This window comes from Galeopterus variegatus, unplaced genomic scaffold (genome assembly GCF_000696425.1).
Source record: "Galeopterus variegatus unplaced genomic scaffold, G_variegatus-3.0.2 Scaffold2526, whole genome shotgun sequence".
NCBI lineage: Eukaryota > Metazoa > Chordata > Mammalia > Dermoptera > Cynocephalidae > Galeopterus > Galeopterus variegatus.
In genome coordinates this window covers 140,738-161,305 of record NW_007728637.1, presented here as the reverse complement: position 1 = coordinate 161,305, position 20,568 = coordinate 140,738, and the positions used below count along the sequence as shown (strand labels likewise).

The 20,568-nt window shown below is 54.1% G+C and overlaps 1 protein-coding gene across 2 annotated transcripts; it reads right to left on the bottom strand.

Annotated features, from left to right (window-relative positions):
• Nucleotides 1–4,989: 4,989 nt before the first annotated feature.
• On the bottom strand, nt 4,990–19,280 carry B9D1 (B9 protein domain 1). Of its 2 annotated transcripts, none has more exons than XM_008582153.1 (7): nt 19,056–19,280; nt 17,497–17,565; nt 14,380–14,491; nt 9,177–9,273; nt 8,592–8,654; nt 5,614–5,681; nt 4,990–5,273 (listed from the first exon to the last, which is right to left on the bottom strand). In XM_008582153.1, the coding sequence occupies exons 1-7, from the start codon at nt 19,116–19,118 to the stop codon at nt 5,131–5,133; spliced, it is 615 nt and encodes a 204-aa protein (XP_008580375.1). In that variant the 5' UTR covers nt 19,119–19,280; the 3' UTR covers nt 4,990–5,130. The 2 variants fall into 2 exon arrangements, with proteins under 2 accessions (XP_008580375.1, XP_008580374.1); XM_008582152.1 differs by having other exon boundaries at nt 5,181–5,489.
• Nucleotides 19,281–20,568: the final 1,288 nt, after the last annotated feature.

Sequence of the window (20,568 nt, the reverse complement as noted above, 5' to 3'; positions counted from 1 at the left end):
ATTACTAAACTGATTGACTTTCAGCCTTTTTGGCTAGATCCTGAGAGAGGCTGTTTTTCTTACTGATATACCAACATCTTGAAAGTTAAAAAAATCTAACGTATGAATGTGACTCACCAGTTTTTATCAATTCCTTTTTAAAATTAAAGGCATGCAGGGATTAACAAGGACTTCTGCTTAGAGTGGAAATCTGAAATGCAAGAATCTTTAACCTTGTGTATCTGTGCTCTCTCCTCTGTCTTAATCCACGCTCAGGTTAAAGATGGGGTAATGTGGAAATGGCAGTCGTCCCAGGGGTTGGTGCCCACAGGTCCCTGGGGATGGTCCCCAGATGAGATGGGGGTGTGGGACCAGGGCTGGCCCTGATCCACCTACCTGCTAACCCCAGACACATGTTGCAGACTTAAAAATAATCCTCTTTTTTGGAGAAAAATATTCTCACACGGGATAGATTTTTAACAAATGTGCACTAATATTACCTCCCTCTCCCAACCTCCTGCTGTCCTCACCCCACCCACCACTATAAAAAGTATTAAGTCACAAATTAAAAGAACAGACTTGCTTGTCCCCAGGGAAGGGACAGTGCCCCAAATTGTGGCGGGCACCTCACCTCCAGCTCCAAGGGCAGCTGACCGCCTGCTTGCCCCTGTCTGGTTCCAGAAGGAGCTCTGACCCTTAGCACTGGCACTGGAGAGATTAGAATGGTCGCTGGGCTGCTGAGAGGATGTACAGGCTCTAAGGGAGGACTGCCCATCCAGACATGCCGTCCTGAGGCCCCAGGAGCCACGTTCCCAAGTCCTTGACCACCCACCCTCTGCCAGAACCAAGGCCTGGTGCTGGGCCTCAGGGCTCCTGATGCCATTCAGGAAGGCTGGTGGTTGGGCCCTTCCTGCCTGGGGGAAGTGTGGGGGGCACGGTGGGATGCAGGGTGCTTGTCCAGGAAGGTGCTTTCCCTCAAATGGTGCGGGGCCTGGACCAGCCTTACAGGTCAGTAGACCATACTCAACTACTTGGGGTCAGTGATTCTTTTTTAACAGATAAGAGCCCTCCTGACAAGACTTTGAGGCCCCAACATGACAGCCACTGGGCCAGCAGAGCCCAAGAAGGCAGCCTATGCCTCGCCTCCCGGCATAGCCATTCTGAGTGCACATTGTCCCTGTTGCCCGCTGCACTGATCCTGAAACCACCGGCCGTGCTATGCGTGTTGCCATGGGCCAGTGTGCTCCCTCCTGATGGCCCCGTGGTGGCGGAAGTCATCCAGCCATTAATCAGTCCCAGGGGCCGGTGGCTGGTTTTGAACTTGTGTTGACTGTTGATACTTATTTACTGTATAAATATAATTTATCATTTGTATCATGATGCGGTTTCTGGCTGTGTCCTTCCCCTGCACGGTCTCTTTCAATCCTGTGCCACAGGACAGGGGTGGGCAGGCTAGGGAGCCAGTTCCTGCCCAGAAGCCAGCTCTGCCTACCACAAATGAAGCCACCAACCTGGTCCTGGTGCCCGTGTGAGCTGGGCACTTGGTGCCCCTGAACCTCGGGGAAGGCCTGCCCTTGGTGGAAGCGTTGGCCCCCATCCCCACCCCTTCCTGCGTCCACCCTTGCAGGGCCTGCACATCAGTGGAGTTGAAAGTGTGCCAGCTCCAAGGCCGGGGTTCCCACTGCCACCTGGTCAGCGGGTCTCAGAAGGAGCATGTGGAGGGAGCTGCCAGCCAACCTGCAGCCTCCTGGAGGAGTGACGGGTGGGGCACCTGTCACACAGCTTCACTGGCAATAGCTGGCTGGTGCAGAGGGCCCAGGCCCTCTCAGAGCCTGTGATCAGAGGAGGGCAGCGCTGGAGGACTGGAGCTTGTTTCCAGGCAGCAGAGGTGGAAGAGGTGTTCAACTGTAGGAGAAGGCAGGGCAAGGGTGGTCGGGGAGGTGCAGATGGGAAGGTGGGCGGAGAGGCCTGAGATGGGCTGGAGGGAGGACCTGGCCCTGTGCTCTGGCCTCTGCTCAGGCTGCCGCTCCCTGGACTGCCCTGCAGCCCATCTGCTCTCTGCTGAGCACATGGATCCCAGAGGCCACTCGGGTGAGTGGATGAGCCTGGCCCTGCAGGGCTCAGCCGGGGTTTGAGGGGGCCCGTTCTGCACAGGTGACAGGAGAAGAGGAGGGGTGTGTTGGGATGCTCCAGGCTATACTGCGGTAGCAAAGCTCCATGTCTTGGTGGCTTGACACAATATGAATTTGTTCTCACAGTGGGTGACTCAGGGACCCAAGCTGTTTCCATCTTGAGACACTGCCATCTTCCACAGACAGCCCTGAAGGCATCTTGGTGGCTTGACACAATATGAATTTGTTCTCACAGTGGGTGACTCAGGGACCCAAGCTGCTTCCATCTTGAGACACTGCCATCTTCCACAGACAGCCCTGAAGGCAGCTTTCAGAGGGAAAGACTGAGAAGGGTCAAGTGTGGGAGATTTCTTACATGACTGCCACCCATGGTCCAGCACCAGAACTGTCCCAGGTCCCATCCAGACGAGGAATGGGAAAACGCAGACGCCCTCTGTGCCCAGGGGACGGCAGAGAGGCTTGGTTCACATATGCCAGTTACTGTTGCAGCCGGTGTTCTTCCCACACACAGAACGTACTGTCCCACTGCGTCTCTGTGACCAGGTCAGAGTTCAGTGAGGGCCCAGGTCAGAGCCCAGCAGAGCAGCCCGTGAGGGGTCCAGGGCCTTTGCTTTGTGTAGTTGTTTTGTAATACAGGTTGAGCATCCAAAACGCTGGGGACCATAAGTGTTTTGGAATTTGGATTTGCTTGAATTTTGGAATATTTGCAAAATACATGCGGTTGAGCATCCCTAAATCCAAAAATCTGAAACCCAAAATGCTCTGATGAGCATTTCCTTTGAGTGTCATATCAGTGCTCAAAAGTTTCAAATTTGGGAGCATTTCAGATTTCTGGGTTGGGACACTCAACCTGTGTAAGTGATGTGGCGATCCTGTAGAGGAAGAAGACTCATGGTGTGGGAAGGAGGGAGAACCCCCTTATGGTGGACACCTGTGAGAAGCCAGAGGGCACAGGGTCTTGTACACACCTGAGGGGCAGCCTCTCAGGAGCAAACACAGGCTGGCCGTGGAGGTGCTGGTGGGAGTCTGAGGGAGCTCTTCGTGGAGGGGCAGGGAGTGCACTGAAGGTTTGAAGAGAAAAGGTGTGAGTTTTCTCAGACTGCAAAAGGAAGTTGTCTGAGGAAGTAGACTGGGACTCTGGTGGCATTGAGGGCCACATGAGAGCTGGGCCACGGACCGACATGGGCCAGTCAGCAGGCCCTGGTGCCCAGGAAGATGCAGAGCAGACTGTCACAGGGCGAGGCCTGCACAGCGAGGTTGGAGAAAGGAGGAGAGGCTCAGAGAAGCGCATGTTGAGTGACACCATGACTTACCAACTGGATGGGAAGAAGCAAGGAGAGGGGCTGACAGGCGGTGAGGAGGGGGCTGGCCAGTGGCTCGGAGGTTCCGAGTGGAAGGAAGGACTGATGGAATGGGGACCGTGGGAAAGGGCCGCGTGGGGGTCAGGTAGTGGTGTGCGAGAGGGAAGCCTGGATCCAGATTTTGGAGTTGGTGCAGTCACAGTAGCAACAAGTGTGCTGTATGGGCTTGGGTGGCTGTGAGGAGTAGAGGTCAAGATATTGCAAGTGAGGAGGTTGAGGATGAGGCCAGGTTGTTGGAAGGATCATCCACATGGACAGCGATGTCACAGAATAGCTGGAGCAAAAGATGGTGAGCAAGGTAGTTAATCAGGTCTTTGGCAGATGCCAGTAGCTGGTGACGTGGTCTGCTGGCTGGGGCTTCAAGAAGCTGGGATGGGCAGGGAGGAGGGAAGCAGTCTGGAAATGCTCATGAGGGGCAAGGACCCCCAGCCCCCCATCTCTAGACTGTGGTACACGGGAGGAAAGAGATGCTGCTGAAGAGGGCTGCAGGGGACAGAGTGGGCTTCAGTAAGGGCCAGAAGGTACAGGGAACTTTGCATTCAGAGAAGATGGTCAGAATCGCAGCAATTTTGCTGACAGACCAGGAGTTCCAGAACGCAGTGAGCTGGGGGCAGGGGATGGGAGTGCGCTGTAAGTGACATAAAGGGTAGAAGAGGGTCAGTTTGGATGGCCTTGTAGGGAAAGTTCCAGTGACAGCCCAGGGCAGCATGTAGTGGTGAGGCTAGTGGGCCTCAGGCTGGGCAGTGGGGCATGCCAGTTGCCTGGGGCCTGGCACATTTTGGCTTCCCTTCAGCCCCACTGTGGGTCGTGTCCAGCCTAGGGCATTATGCTGCGGAAAGCTCTGTGGCAGGGCAGGGAGAGTGCCGCAGCCCGCGCATAGAGGGTGCCCTGAGGCTGCCTCGTGCTGTGCTGGGCGAGTGCGTGGAGATGGCGAGGCCTAGCACCTGCAGTAGTGCCGCAGGGACTTGTGTGCTGAGGGCTCAGATCCCAGAGTGGCCTGGGACCAGCTGCGATGCCAGGGTGTTGGGCCGAGGAGCTTGCCAGAAAGCTGGGGTCCAGTGTTGCCACCCACCTCTGGAAAGTTTCCAGCCCCCATCCTTGGGCTGCAAGAGGAGGCAGGCAGAGACCAGGCTGGGAGTCTGTGTCCCCAGGGCACCTCGCCATCCAGCTCTCACTAACAGAATCCTCTCCTTGCCAGGGAAGGCTGGCAGTCATGGAACACATTAGCGCTACCAGGGCCAGGCGAGTGATTCTACTTCACTCCAAAGCCTCCGGGTGATGTGCTCACTTTAGGGGTGAGTGTGTTGAGGTGCAGAAAAGACCACACAGCTGTTAGTGGCACAACCAGGGTTATGTCAAAGCTCATGTCCTAGTTGGCCATCCCAGTGTGTGGTCTCCTGGCAGCTTCCACCCCTGCACAGTACTCTGCAGGGTTGGGGAGGAGGGACGGTGCACCCAGCCCCCGTGGCCTGCTCCCATGGGAGACGTGCTAAAGAGGAAAGAAGGCAGCCCCAGGCCAGGGCTCTGAAAACATGACACTTTATTATATAAAACTGTCCCCCGCAGCGCCCCTGCCCCTGCTTCCACCACCAGGCTGCACTTTGGGCTGATGGGTCAGTGGCCAACTCCAAAAGAGCCTTTCCCAGAGGCTGATGCCTTCACCGGGGGATGCCCTGGGGCAGGCTGGGTCCCAAGATTCCCTGTGTGTCTGCAGGCCCAGTGTCGTAGCCCAGCTTCCTCATGTCCTTGGTCACCACGTTGAAGAGGAGGGTGACAAAGCCCTGAGAGCGGACACGGGTCACTGGAGACAGAAGGATAGGATTGGCTGGGCTGGGGCAGACACACACGTAGGCTGCTTTGAGACAGCCTCAGCCTTCTCTTCTGTAAAGTGGGGACGACCGGCCCATGTCCCTCACTGGGAGGTAAAGGGCTCCAGTGGGAACAGACATGGTAACCTTCTGTGCTCTGACCAGGCCTTCATCTGTGACGTGCTCCAGGAAAATTCTTGGGCCGGCTCCTGCAGTAGTGGTTCCCAGGTGCCCCAGAGGTCCCCATCTGTTCCCTGGAGGCCCACCTAGTCCCTCCCCAAGCTCCAACCTGCTTGTGGGGTGGGGATGGCATTGGGGAGCATCAAGCTTTACCTTCCCGGCCTTCACCCTGAGCCACCACCTTGGGATCTGTGTACTCGGGCCGCCGTCCCATGAACCAGCTGGGAACACAGGAGAACATGGGTGAGCAGGGCCCTGCCTGGGTATTCCTGGCCTCAGACACTGGATGTGGACTCTCCTTGTTTCAGAAACCAGCATCCCTTCTCCAACCCCTCCCCCAGGGGCCTGCCTGCCCTGTGCCCATCAGAAGGGCAAAGCCAGGCACCAGAGTAGTGTCATCCCTTGTCTGGGTCTGGTGGCCAGTGAAGGCCTGGCGGGGTTCTGCGGGGCCTCAAGTGCTCCGCAGCCCACTCCTCAGCTGGAGTGGCAAGCTCTCCCTCCCAGTCTCTCATGGGTTGGACTCGCAGGGGATGAAAGATAAGGGAGATTTGGGGTTGGGGTGGCGATACAGCCTGAACCCAGCTGGGAATCCCAGAAAGGTGACAGCAGATGAGGTGGGGGAATGGCAGGAGGGGACACTGACCCCCCAGCCTCCCCAGGAAGGACAGCCCCACCCCAGAGTCCATGGGGTGGGCAAAGAGGCCAGATCTGGGCTCCGAGCTTTGCCTCTTAGTAGTGTGGGGTCCACGACAAGTCACTTCTCATCTCTGAATCTCCACTTGTCAACTGTGCGATGAGGATAATGATGGCGCCTACCTCGGGGGGCTGTGGGGTGAGGGCAGTCTGTCAGCTGCCGTGAAAACACTGCCCTTCCTGGGTAGGTCTGGCCCTGGGCCATCTGACTCCACGGTCAGCCCTGCTGTGGGCACCGTGGGGCTCAGTAGGGTCCCAGGGGAGCCCCAGGCCCGGGTGTGCAGGCCACGCCTCCGACACACCCACTCAAGCCTGAGACAACAAGGTGCACTGTTCCCGGCTGGGCAGGTCCCCGCAGTCGCGGGCTTCATCCCCAGGGTGCCAGGAAGAACTTGTCGCCTCTGCTGGGCAGGGACAGCTCCCATGAAAACACAACCCCCAGGACGGCCCGGCCCACAGTGGCTCCCAGCGCGGGGGGCACAGATAAGGGCTGCAGGTAACCCTGACAAGGCAACGCCCCACCCCCGCTGCCCAGCATCTCTCCCCTGACTGACAGGAGTCACGGGGAGGGGAGGGGCTCCTGCTGGAGACGACAGTGAGGGAGCACTGCGTGCTGACTCCTGGCCCGAGGAAGGGGACCCAGGGCTCTGGCCAGGAGCTGTGCATTCCAGATGGGGACTGGATGGGCGGGTCCACCCTCTCTGTGCCTCAATTTCTCCATCCGTGTACCAAGGCCCTAACTGCACCCACCTCCCAGGTGGCCACGTGTAAGGACTGAGGCCCAGGAAGCAGTCCCCACCATGCCCACAGGCCCTAAGTGCTAATGCACAGAGCTGCCATCCTCCTTGCATTTCTGATTCTCTCCTGGGGCCCACAAGGGTGTCTGCTCATCTGACTGGGGTGGATATCCGGGGCAAGGGCCGCAGGCAGGGAAGGACCCAGTGGGCTGGAGAGACCAAGGCAGGTGAGGAACAGGGCAAATGGAAGCAGGCAGGAGAGAGGCCGTGAAGTCAGCAGGGCCCACAGCCTGGGGCCTTGTAGCTTTCTGGTCGAAATTAACCCTAAATGCCAAGGGATGTGCCTGGGCTGTTTCTAGCAGGGGAAGGGCATGGCCTAAATTGTCTTTTGGGTATACCATTTTTGTTATTATGTGAAGACTAGGTTGCAGGGGCTGCGGTAGGATGAAAAAAGGCCCTGCCCAGTTGAGAGCCCCTCTAGAGGGCTGGAGGTGGCCCCCGCCCCAGCTGCTATCCCTCAGGCACTCTGCAGGCTGCAAGGCCTTGCTCCTTGAGCACAGAACCCTCTCCTCAGCGAGTGGTCGCCTGGAGCTGTGGGACATGGAGCAGTGTGCACCACCTGGCCAGGGTGGCGGTGTGGACTCTCAAAGCACCTAACCTGCCCCCAGTCCATAGACACACACTATCCCATTCCTCCCTGACCACCCAGGTGACACTGGCCCAGGGCATTTGTCTAAGAAGCTCCTTCCCACATGGTGGTCTCCCGGGGGGCTGCTAGGAGCAGTGGCCCCACATTCCCGGGCCAAGGCCAGTGGAGAAACTGCTGTCCACCCCTCCATGGCCACAGAGCTCAGCGAGGCTGTCTCAGCCCTGAGGCCTGACGTTGTCCGTCCACTAGGAGGGCTCTAGCCAAGCCTGCAGGGAGTGCTCGCTGACTGCCGCCTGTGAACCCAGAAGGTCCTCCACCTGCTCCTTGTCCCCTCTGACCCTCTGGGGAGCAGCGGTGGCTTGCAGCCAAGTTGACAGACACTTCCATCGCCAGCCTTAAGTCGGTCAGCCAGGGCCCGCAGGCCCTCCAAGCCCCTACTCAAATGTAGCACAGGGTAAGAGGCCTTCCCACAGGGGCTTCCTCCAGGATCTGTGTCTGGCCCCGCCTGCCTCCCTGACTTCTCCCCGCCACATCCCCCTTGCTCACCACTCACCAGCCACACTGACCTCCTGGCTGCTCCTAACGTGCTAAGCTCACGCCTTCCTCAGGCCTGGCACGTGCTATTGCTCCCTGTACCTAGAATGTTCTTCCCCCAGGTCTTCCCATGCTGGCTGCTTACCTCTGCTCAAACATCACCTGCTCCCAAAGGCTCCCACAATGTAAAGGCAGTTAGCAACTTCCTGAAAAAAGCTACCCATTGTCATTATCACTGTTTTAAGGTGTTGGCTCATGCTGCTGTATCCTCTTGTATCCTACCTTTTAATGTCACATTATGCCATGAGCATTTTCCCATTGACAGACGTAACATGGTACAGTAAAGCTGCATGGTCTTATGCTGCTAGAAGGTGGAAGGGAGCTCAGTGACCTTCTGCAACCCCATGGGACCCGTTTCCATTTGTCCCCAGTAACTGGAGCAGCTTGAAGATAGGGTGGAATGTGACATCCATTCATCATAGATCAGGAGGGGCTGGGGTTACGGACAGAAAACTCACCTCGTAAACTTCTGCAGTTTAGACGTAGATTCTGGGACAAACATAGGGATGGTCCTTTTGTGCCTGAAACAAATGTTTTCACAGACATATGTGCCAAGTGACAAAAAAGTGATGCGCCTTTCTGAGCCTCCAAAGAGCAATGAGCAGGAACACTTGTGGGTCAGGGCGGCATGGCTGCAGCGTGGGCTGGGTCAGGGTCGATGCCAACAGACCCACCCTGCGCTCCTGAGCATCAGCTGTGCCTGGCAGGGTGCTGAGTGCTCAGAGACAGCAGGGGATGTCACAGGCCGAGACCAAGCCTTGCAGAGGGCCTTTTCTTTTCAGGGACCCATGCCCTCCCGATCCACCTGGTGCTTGGCCAGCAGCATGAGCCTCACCACCCACCCACGTGGGTCATTCCTAGATCTGGTCTGCACCCCAGCCTCCATATTGAGCTGCCCAGGCCTCTGGGGACCCCAGAGTGTTCCCAGCCTGAGACCAAGATGGAAGAGGAGGTGATTCCTGTCCTAGGACAAGAGCTGCCAACGGTGCCCAGTACCAAGGCCAGCATGGCCTAGCATAGGACAGGCCAGAGTGAGGACCTACCGGCCGGGTGAGAAGGGCACATGCACTGCTCCGTAGCCTCGGACCACGTCGTTTCCAAACATGTCCAGTCCATAAACACTGAGCACGATCTGTGGCCCTTGGAAAGGACAAGACGGGGTTGACATGTGGGGAAAAACGGGGATCATGCAGGGCAGAGAATGGGGCATTCCAGAAGAGTCCCAGGATGGTGCTCAAAGCCCTGGGGGTAGCGGGCTCCAGAGGGCAGGAGTGGACGTGGAACCCTGACTGCACCAAGGGCTTCTGTCCACCTGGTACTGTGCCTCTGCAGATGCCCTGGGAAGGCACTCTCTACACCCCCTCTCACATCTGGGGAGACAGGGCCAACACGCTGTCCCAACTCTGTCACCTGATGGACACAGGAAGTGTCTCCAGAGGCCCTGTTCTAGGCATTGGGCCTCAGCTACCATCAGAGCAAATGGCCCACACTCCCGCTCTCTGGGAGCTTCCTTTCTGATGGAGGCGGTCACACTAAGTGTGCATGGCATGCACGGGCTCTCATTTTGGGGGTGTTTGAGAGATGTCAGAGAGAAAGCAAAGATCTTCCAGGCATCATCCTTTAAAATATTAACAATTACACCTATTTCCTGTTAATATCAAGGCATATTAGGTGCTTTCACCCAGTTAGTTTCTCAGTGTAGGGGAGAGACCGTTGCCCCAGGTGACAGGTGAGGCATGGAGGAGCAGGGAGGACCTGCCTGCCAGGCTCTGATCCTGCGGTCACTGCTGAATGACCTCGAGCAAGTTACCCAGCCTCTCTGCCACTCAGTTTCCCTGTCTCTAAAACACTCGGAACAGTGCCTGACGCATAATAAGTGCTCAAGAACTGTTAGGGAGAGGTTTGTACCCTTTCAGTCACTACCACCACCAAAGGTAACAGTACTCTGAATTTTATGGAGGCCTCTACTTTTCTTTAAGACTTCTCCATCAAAAAATGCGTCCCAAACATGGTACTTTAGTTATACCCATTTTTTGAACTTCACATAAAAGGAATCGTACAGTGTGTACGTTTTTGAACCGAGCCTCTTTAATTCAACTTGATGTTTGTGAGATTCACTCAGATGGTCTCATGTACAGGAGTATGTTCATTTTCAATGCTGTATAATAATCTACCATCAGAATACAGCACAATAACTGTGCATTCTAGTGCTTATGGACAAACAGGCTGTTGAGCTGGGAGGCTCTGAGCACTCTGGTACAGCTTTTTATGGATAATCTTGAACAGATTAAAGAAGTTTCCTTCTATTCCTATATAAGGAGAAACTTATATTCCTATATGTTTTTTGGGTTTTTTTTATAAAAAAGATGAGCCGTACGGGGATTGTAACCCTTGACTTGGTGTTGTCAGCACCACGCTCTGCCAAGTGAGCTAACCGGCCATCCCTATATAGGATCCGAATCCATGGCCTTGGTGTTATCAGCACCGCACTCTCCCGAGTGAACCACAGGCTGGCCCTCACCAAGTTTTTATCTCGGATGGATATTAAATTTTATCACGTTTTCTTCATTTATGGCAATGATCATGACTTTTCTTCTTTTTAATGTGGTGAATCACATTGGTTGCTTTTAGATGTTAAACAAGTTTTGTATTTTGGAACTAAATCCTTCTCACATGTATTTAAAATTTTTTGTTTTCTTTACAGCACAGTCTAATGTGCAGGAACATGCTATATTATAATTTCGTTTTTATATCTTGCTAGATTCAGTTTATGAATATTTTGTTTGGGATTTTTGCAACCATGTTCATGAGTGAGTTTTTCTTTCTTCTTTTTTTTTTTTTTTTGGTGGCTGGCCGGGTGGGTTTCTTTTTAATGTCCTCAGCAGACTTTGAAAATCAAAATTATGCTGACCTAAAAAAATAAGTTGGAGAATGTTTAATCTTTTCTATTTTCTCTAAGAGTTTGTGTAAGCCTGATGTTCTTTCTTCCTTAAATATCTGGAGGAATTCACCGATGAAGACGTTTGAACCTGGAGTTTTCTTTGAGAGAAAAGTTTAAATTACAGATTCAATTTAATAGATATACGACTACTCAGGTTCTCTTTCTTCTTGTGTCAGTTTTGATAGTTGTATTTTTCCAGGAATTTGACCATTTCATCTAAATTATCAAATGTATTAGCAAATAGTTGTTCTTAATATCTCGTCTTTTGACTGTCTGCGAGATCTGTAACGATGCCCCCTTTTTCATTCCTGCCATTTCTGTCTTCTCTCTTTTCTTTTTGATCAATCTCAATATAGACTTTTCAATTTTAAAAACCAACTTTTGGGGCCGGCCCGGTGGCGCACTGCGCTAGTGCGCCGCTTGGGAAGCGCGGCGGCGCTCCCGTCAAGGGTTCAGATCCCACATACAGACCGGTTCCTGCTCACTGGCTGAGCGAGGCGCGGGGGCAACACCGAGGGTTGCAATCCCGTTGCCGGTCCCAGTCCGGTACGGGGGCGACACTGAGGGTTGCGAACCATTGCCGGACACGGAAAAAGACAAAAAAAAAAAAACAACCAACTTTTGTCTTTTTTTATCTCCTCTATTGTAAATGTGCTTTCTGTTTAATTTCTGCTTTTTCTTATTCTTCTACTTTCTCCTGGTTTAATTTGCTATTTTACTAACTTCTTTTCTTCTTTTTTTCTCTTTTACTAATTTATTAAGATGGAGGCTTAGATCACTAAGTTTTCAGCCTATCTTCTTTAACACATGCATTTAAAATGACAAAATTTCCCTCTTACCGTGATTTTAACTGCCCCCTACAAGTGTAAATAGCTGAGTATTTTCATCATCATTAAATTGAAAATATTTCCTAGTTTCCATTATTATTTCTTCTCTGACACTTAGGGGGTTTTTTGTTTGTTTTTTGATGGCTGGATGGCCTGGGGATCCAAACCCTTGACCTTGGTGTTGGCAGCACGCTCTACCCCACTGAGCCGACTGGCCGGCCCTAGAAGTCATTTTCTTATCTTCCCAACATAAAGAGATTTTCTTATTACCCCCCCCCCCTTTTTAAAAATTAATCCCTAGCTTAATTTCATTATGGTCAAAGAAAATACTTTACTTCCCCAGAAAAGTTGAAAGAATTTTCCAGCGAGTCCTTGATTTCTCACCACTGGACTCTCCCACGAGCTGCTGACTGCACCTGCCTCACTGCCTCCCAGGCCTGCAGGTCCCCACTGCTTGCTGTGAGGTGCTTCAGGTAAGTTGCAGACACCTCTGCATGTTCCCTACAATACTTCATATGCACGTCTTTGACTAGAATGCAATATTTGTTCACAGTTCGAGATAAAATTTACACATAATGAAACTCCCAGATCTTAAGTGTGCTTCCTATATTCTCTGTGTCACCTACTCTCTCATCATATTTTTCAATTCTGAATTTCTATTAGAATCTTTTAAAAATGTCAGACTTTCTAGTTCTTTGCCATAATTCTCAATATTGTGTATTCTCTCTTTAGATCATGGTAAGAATATAGCTAACAATTTCAGTATCTGGAGATTCCGTTTATCTCTGCTGTCTTATTTTTGCTGTTTAACATTCATGTGGTCTTGATTCCTGTGTGCCTCTATTTATTTTATTATATGTCAGACATTATATTGGAAAAAAAAAAGAAATAACTTGAGATATTCTCCAAAGAGGTTTCTTATTTACTTTTGCCAGGTGTCTTGGCCGTAATAATCTTGGAACTTAATCCACAAACCAGGGGGCTGAGGATGATCAGAGGCTGGGCTGCGTCCATATCTCTCTTACTGCCATATCTCTCTTTGAGGTCTGAACCCAAGTTGCAGAGATTCACCTGAGGCCCTTCCCCATAGCCCCTTGGAGAGCTCTGGACATCGGTTTTTGTGCCCTGAGCCTAGAGAAGCTGTCAGAGGTCATGATCAGCCTCTCAGTCACCTCTGTTGGCATCGGCAAACACTTCCAGGGGAGATGTGACTTGGGTCACATCTCTGGATTTGTTTTTCTCCTGGATCATGGACTGGTAAATTTCCACTCCTTTGCTAGCTCTCTGATGCCTTCAAGTAGTTGTTTTTTGGTTTTGCTTTAGTGTTTTACTCCCTTCTCCTAGCTGTCCTCAGCATTACCTAGTGCACTGTTGGAGGAAGTCTATCAAAGCTTTCTTACTCAGGGCTGGCTCGTCGCTCACTCAGGAGACTGTGGTGCTGATAAAACCCAGGCTGCGCATTCAGATCCCTATGTAGGGATGGCCGGTTAGCTAACTCAGGAGAGCATGGTGCTGACGACACCAAGCCAAGGGTTAAGATCCCCTTACCAGCCATCTTTAAAAAAAAAAAAAAAAAAGCTTTCTTACTCATGTATGATGACAGCAGGATGGAAGTCCCTACCCAGGAGGACAACCAGGCAGCCCCGGCTTCAGACCCTCTGCACCCTGATAAGCCTAGGCCCAGGCCACGTGCAGTAGGAAGGCATGGACTATGAAGTCAGACGGACCTGAATTCAAACCCATACTCAGCTACTAGATGTAAGCATAAGGCAAGCGTTGTCACTGTTTTGAATCAGTTTCCTAACGTGGGGAAGGAAATGGAGAGACATTCTATCTACCAGACAGGATTAGGAAGCTTGGACAAGCCCCACGGGAAAGTAGTCACAGCCCCCAGGCTGTGCACACGGGAGGCACTGAGAGAATGGCCAGTGACTACAGACAGGTAGGAAGTAAATACCGTAAGCAAAGAAGGTCACTGGGAAGGAGGTGAGAAGTACGATGCAGGAAGGGTCTAGGCAGAGGGAACAGCTGAACAAAGGCCCAGAAGAGGGAACTCGAGGGAACAGCACAAGAGGAGCAAGTGTTAGGGTCTGGCTGGGGAACACACAGGATGGGAAGCTGAGAGACACAGGGATCAGATCTCCAGGCCAGGTTGCTGCAGCGCTGCACGCCAAGCTCAGGAGTCTGCTCTGCACAGACACGGTAACTAGCAAAGATGGATCTGATCCACTCTGAACTTCCAGAAGGTCAAGTGCACGGCATGTAGAAGATGAACTGGGGTGGAGCGGGGATGAGGACGAAGTGGAAGGAAATGGGCAGGGGGCGAGAGAGTAGGTCAAAGGCTGGTGCAGGAGCCCAGATGACATGCAGTGATGATCTGAATGTGGACAGTGGTGGACAGGATGAGGCAGTGGCTGTCCTCGGGGCACCGCGTGAAAGCTCTGGCCCCTCCTCCTTGCACGGCCCCTGCAAACTCACAGCCATAGGGGTTGGTGCTTTTAAAGGTGACATCGATGGGGAAGTTCCACACCAGCAATTGCCGCACATCTTGGCTCTTGGATGTGATCTGTGAGATCCCCTCCTCCAGACCCTGTGGGAACAATGACAGGGACAGCTGGTGTCTGTGCTCCAGGTTGCCACATCCCCTCCCCTCACCTCAGGCGGGGGGGCGGCTGGGAGGGCTGTCTTCTCAGCTGTCTTCTACCAAGACACTAACTTCCAAACAAAGAGATAACAGAGCACCTCTCAGGTCTGCTACTTAGCGCAGTGCCTCATCAGAGCATGAGGCGGGATGCCGGCCCCTCTACCGGGCACCAGGTGGTGTCTGCTCTCGCCTCGCTGAAGGAAAGGGCACCGGCAGTGTTTGCCCCCTCTCTCGTGCATCCCCAGCCTCGCCCAGATCAGCCCCATCGGCATTGCAGTACTGTGCGTGTTATTTTCTGTAGCACAAATAACCCTCTCTTGGCTCTACTTCCTCCACCTACCAACCCATTCTTTGCTCCGCTGTACAGCAAAACTCCTTAAAAGAGCTGTCCCACTCACCAGCTCCAGTCCCTCCTCTGCTGTTCTTTCGTGAACCCACTCCAACCTGAGTCCTGGCACCACCGTTCTACCAAAGGGTTTTTTTTAAAGTAATACCAGTGACCTCGACATTGCTATATCCAAAGGTCATTTGTCTGCCTCACTTTACTTGACCCATCAGCAGCATTCAACACAGCTGGTCACTTCTGGAATGTGATCTGCTTCCAGATACACTTGCTTCCCTTGGTTTCTGGGATACCACATGTCTCTGGGTCTTTCTGCCCCCCAAGGTGGCTCCTGTTCTTTGTCTCCTACAGGTCCCTTCTGAGTGCTGGGGTGTCCTGAGGCTCATCTCTGGCCCACTCCTTTACCTGTGCTTGGTGAGCTCACTGGTCTCATGGCTTTCAATGTGGTCTCCATGTTGACGGTTCCCAAATGTATACGTAGGGTAAATGCTGGACATAGCCCACCGCCCCCTCCCTTGCACACCAGAGGTCCCCGCTCCCCTCCTTGGTGGGGGCTGCCCCTGGCCAAGGCGGTTATCCAAAGCCACGTTCTCTTTAGATAAGTAGGATGCTGGAAGAAGCAGGACACTAAGCATGTGAAAGTGGCTCACACCGGGTCCCCGCTCCCCTCCTTGGTGGGGGCTGCCCCTGGCCAAGGCGGTTATCCAAAGCCACGTCCTCTTTAGATAAGTAGGATGCTGGAAGAAGCAGGACACTAAGCATGTGAAAGTGGCTCACACCAGCTGGCTGAGGGCCTGCACGTGGAAGGGACTTACAGTCTTACTTTGATCTGTTCACTATGTAACTGCTGCGTGCGCTCCGCGGTGGCATGGCCTTCTTACTGACTGGCTGCCATCGGTGCCTCTCGAAAGTCTAATAAACCAATGTCTCTACGTGCTGGACCTCCAGGTGATTTCTTCGGAATAGGTAAACACTATGGGAGTGCCCTCTCAGATTTGGGGCTCCCGCATTACAGGATGTCTCCAGCCTGGTCCTCACCTCTGAACTCGGATCAGCATCGCCCATCTCCTACCGACCTCACCTCTCCACTTGGAAGTCTAGTGGGCATCTCAACCTTAACACACACCCGGCTCTAGAAGGTTCTCCCAAATCTGCTCTATCCATAGTCTTCTCTCTGAAAGGCAACTCTCTGCTTCCAAGTGCTCAGGCTAAAAACATGGGTGTTATTCTCAACCCTTTTTCTCTCATACCTGACATCACTATCTTCAAAGTATACCTAAAATTCAGCCACCCCTCCCCCGCCGCTGCTGCCACCATCCTCTCATCTGTGTTACTGTCACAGCCAACTGGTTTCCCTGCTCTTGCCCTTGCTCTGCAGTCTGTTCTTAGTATGGAAGCCAGAGGGATCTTTTAAAAAATTAAGTCAGATCACTTTTGTCTCTGTTCAGAACTCTCTGATGGAGTCCCATCTCCCTGTGAGTAAAGGTCACGGTCCTTACTCTGCTCTTCCAAGCCCTACAGGGTCTGCCCGACCCCCGAATACTCCCGCTGCTTTGTCTCCAGCCACTCTCCTCTTGGCTCAGTCATTTCACTGGCCACACTAGCTCCCTTGCTGGTCCTCAGACGTGCCAGGCAAACTCCTGCCTCGGGGCCTTTGCACTCACTGCTCCTCCTGGCTGGAAAGTTCTTCCACAGATTTCCACATGGCTTGTCCTCTCACTTCCTTCAGGTCTTTACTCACAAGTTACCTTCTCAGTGAGGCCTTCCCTGGCCACCTTATCTAGATCTCGGCCTCCCTTCTATCTGTCCTCCTGTCTTTCTTAACCTCCTGCTTCCTCCGCACTTCTGCCCTCCGGCACTTCTTACTCACTAACACACTAGAATACACACTGTTTATTCAGTCTCCCCGCATGGATGCGCAGTCCAGGAAGCCTGGCTGTGGTCACCACTGCGTCCTCAGCACCCAGAAAAGCCTCAGTAAGTAGTACTCAGTGAACAGATGAATGGAAAATAAGTATCACCATCTCAGTTGCACCGATGAGCAAACAGGCTCAGAGAGGTTAGATAGGTCAGGCCTCCGTTTCTTAAACTGCTGTGCACATTAAACAACCCCTTTGCAAACAGTGAAGTGTGGGGCTGGCCAAGGTCTTCACACAGTGTCTCTCCTGGTGGAGACAGACTGCCCCTTGGAAAGTCTTGGAAGGGGAGCTCCTGTTCTGTCTTCTGACTCCCCAGAGACCATGCCACCAGCTGAGAAGAGGCCAGATGGTGAGGGGACTGGTCAGCTGTCTACTGCTCAGCCTCTCCCAGGCTCTCTGGGGCTGACCTGCCTGCACTGCCCATGCATTCCTCTTTGCAGCCACCTGCAAGCTCACAGGATGGGGTATGTGAGCGAGTGCAGGCTTGGCGGATGCAGCAGGGAGCCCCGTGGTGGCTGTGTTCTCTGTTCCACCTTTGCCAGGAACAAACTCAAGTTTGGGTCCTCTCTGAATTTGGTGTCTACCTCTCAACTGGTTCTGAGCAGGGAGAAGAAGGGTGTGATGGGCACCTTCAGAAATCCAAACAGTAATGAAGGCCATAGTAAGGGAAGCCCAAGAGTCCAGCTTACCGCTGTGGGGGCCCAGTCCTGGCCGTACACAAAGCAGTACTTGCAGTAGAGGTCATCATATTCTGGAAACTGCGGAAAAAGCACATGTGGGTCCTGTTTACTGGGCCTCAGGCTGAGGCCAGTGCGCATGCTGGGCAGGTACAACCAATGGGAACTTTAAAACGAGGTACCTGGAGCAGGGTCTAAAGACAGCTGGGGATGTGCACATGGAGTTCAGCTGAGAGGCTGGGGACCCAGATGTGGGAGTCCAAGGGAGAGTCCCAGGCTGCTACTGCCCCTGGCCTTTGCTCAGGCTCGTCTTCTCTGTGATATGCCCTTCCCACTCCTTCATCTGGGAAACTCATTATTTGAAACTTACCCCTCAGGGAGCCTGCTCTAACTCCCAGGCTGGTTCAAGGGCCACCTCTTGGCTCCTTCAGCCCTTGTGTTTCGCTCCATCAATGCACTGATGGCCTGTGTCAATGTCTGTCAGCCCCACTAGAATGTGAAGAGGGAACATGTTTGATGCCTTCTGTGTCCCCAGTGCCTGGCACAGGGGTAGGCGCAGACAAGATCTAAGGGAAGGTGCTCAAGTGAAGGGTCTGGGAACCCAGGAAGCCATCTGGACACAGTATGTGCATGGCTGGAGCTGAGGGCCTGAAAAGAGGGAGGGGGCCCAGAGCAGAGGGGGACGTCCAGTGGGGGTGGGGGTGCTGAGAGCACAGACACATGTGACCCAGCCCAGCTGAGAGACTCTAACGGGGCAGGACAGGAGAGAAGGGGAAGCCGTGGGCACTAGGTCAAGGCGGAGGGGGGGACAGGGTGGAGCATCCCTGATGAAAACAGGAAGGCAGAAGACACCTACTCAGCGTCAGGTCCTGGCAGAGCTCTACCTAAACCATCTCAATCAATCTTCACAACAATATTATAATAACAAACACCATCTCCAACAGCTTGGTAGGACAGTGAGTAGAGCTTTGACACCAGATAAGTTTTCTCAGCTGTAAAATGGGGAGGTTAGTGAAATTACCCCCCAGGGTTGTTGTGAGGACTAAGTGAGCATTGCCGTGCACTGAGTTGGGCACACAGCGAGTACGTGACGAACGCCCGATTACATTTATTTATGATAAATGGTGCTTATAAAGCGTAGGGTGGGGGACAGTAGCGTCCCTTTGGTTTGACAGACACACCCTTCCTGGATCATTCCAGGCCACCACGATCGTGGATCAGACCAAAGCATCCCAGTTTGAACGACGTTCAAGCATCCGCGGCTTTAGAGCCCCAGACTCGCCCACCGAGGACTAGGCCCCGTGTGCCGGCCGAGCCTCGGCTCCTCCCGTTACACGCCGGGAGGCTCCGCCGTGACTCAACTGAGTGGACACGATCCGACCAGGGACCACAGGCTTGGCCGGCGTGACCCGGGTACCGGCTCAGCTCTCGAGGTTGCTCCCTCCCCGCACAGCGGGGCTCAGGGCTCCCAGCAACCGCGCGCCGAGCCCCTCCAGCGCCGGTTCCCCTCCCCCGCCTGGCCGCGGGGCTGGGAGCGAGGACCTGGCTCTCCGGGCTCCGCGGCCGCTCACCTGGGCGCTCTCCACCTGCCCATTGACCATGAGCAGGAAGACGCTCGGGTTCGCGGCCGCCATGGTAGGGCTGTGGGCTCGGGGGGAGGGGGGGGCGCCCAGGCCGCGCACGTGGTTGCTAGGAGACGCAGGGGTTGTCCTGGAAACAGACGGCGCGGCGCGAGGGACACGTTTCTTGGCAGAGGCAAGTTCGCACAGGCTAGTGTAGGGTGCAGTGCTGCGCAGGCGCAGTGAGCAGGAGCCGTCCGGGGCCGGAACTCGGGAGGGGCGCGGCCCCTCTGGAGGAGCCGGGACGGGCCCCGCGGGGAGGACTAGCCGCGCCCCCGGTCCGCCCCGAAGCGCCGAGGCGGGAAAGAGCGGGGTCGCGGGCAGAAGCGCCCGGGCCCTCCGCAGGCCACGTGTCGAAAATACCCGTCGGCCGCAAGATGTCGCTGTGGCCCTGCGGGAGGACTGCGGGGCGGGCAGCGCGACCACGGCGCGTCGGGGTTAACGCTGGAAGGCCGGGGGCGCAGAGGAGGGGCCTCCGCTGGGGCCAGGCAGCTCCCTGCGTCACGTGGAGGGGACGCGCCCTTGTGGGTTTTGAGACTCTCGTCCCGAGAAAGTTTATTAAACAAGCTTAGGGGGGACCTCAAAAATCTTTATATCCAAGCCACCGCTCCTCAGTGTGAAGCTGGGGAAACTGAGGCCCAGGGAGGGGCAGCACCTGGCACCCCCGTCAGCCAGCCGTCAGGGGAATTGCTGGCCAGAACCCAGGGGTCTGTCAAGGCCCTGTGCAAATGCTGGTTACTCCCTGGTCACCCCAGCAGGTCGCAGCTTCCACTAACGCATGGGACTGGTTCCTCTCAGTGATCACCGCGTCTGTTTCGTGCATTTATTATTGTCCCGATGCTTGCCTTCCTCACTGCACTGCCAGCTCTGTGAGGACAGGGACCATGTATCCTCGTGGCCTGACGCATAGTAAGCACTCGGTAACTACTTGCCGAATGAGTAAGTAATTGAATACATCTCTATTTACAGAGGAGAGACTGAAATCCAGTCGGGGAAGGGGTCTTGTACACAGTCACAGGAACAGGTAGGATTCAAACCCAGGACTCCCCAGGCTGAAGACCCTTACTGCTGCCTCTGCCTTGTCCTGGGCCGGGCCCAACGGCGCCTCTTGGTGGAGGTGTCAAAGGAGACATTAGAGACCTTATTTTGGATCCAGGCAATGGAGAGATGCACAGGTGTGTAGATTTCAGGGAGACCTGGTCCAAAGCAGGGACCCCAGGTCATGATGCCCTGCAGCAGCCAGCTGCCACCTTGTAAATAGACCAGGGGGCCCCCATCAGCCACCTGTGCGGAAGAGAGAAGCCCCAGTCCGGCCCAGACCCCCAGGTGAAGCCGCCCCCCAGGTGAGCAGAGGTACCTGATCAGGGGAGGGGGGTGTGGGCAACCAGGGTTGGGGGTGTAAGTCTAAGGGCAACACTCAGAACACAGGGCAGGACCTGTCTGCCTCCCAAGGGACGCAGTCATA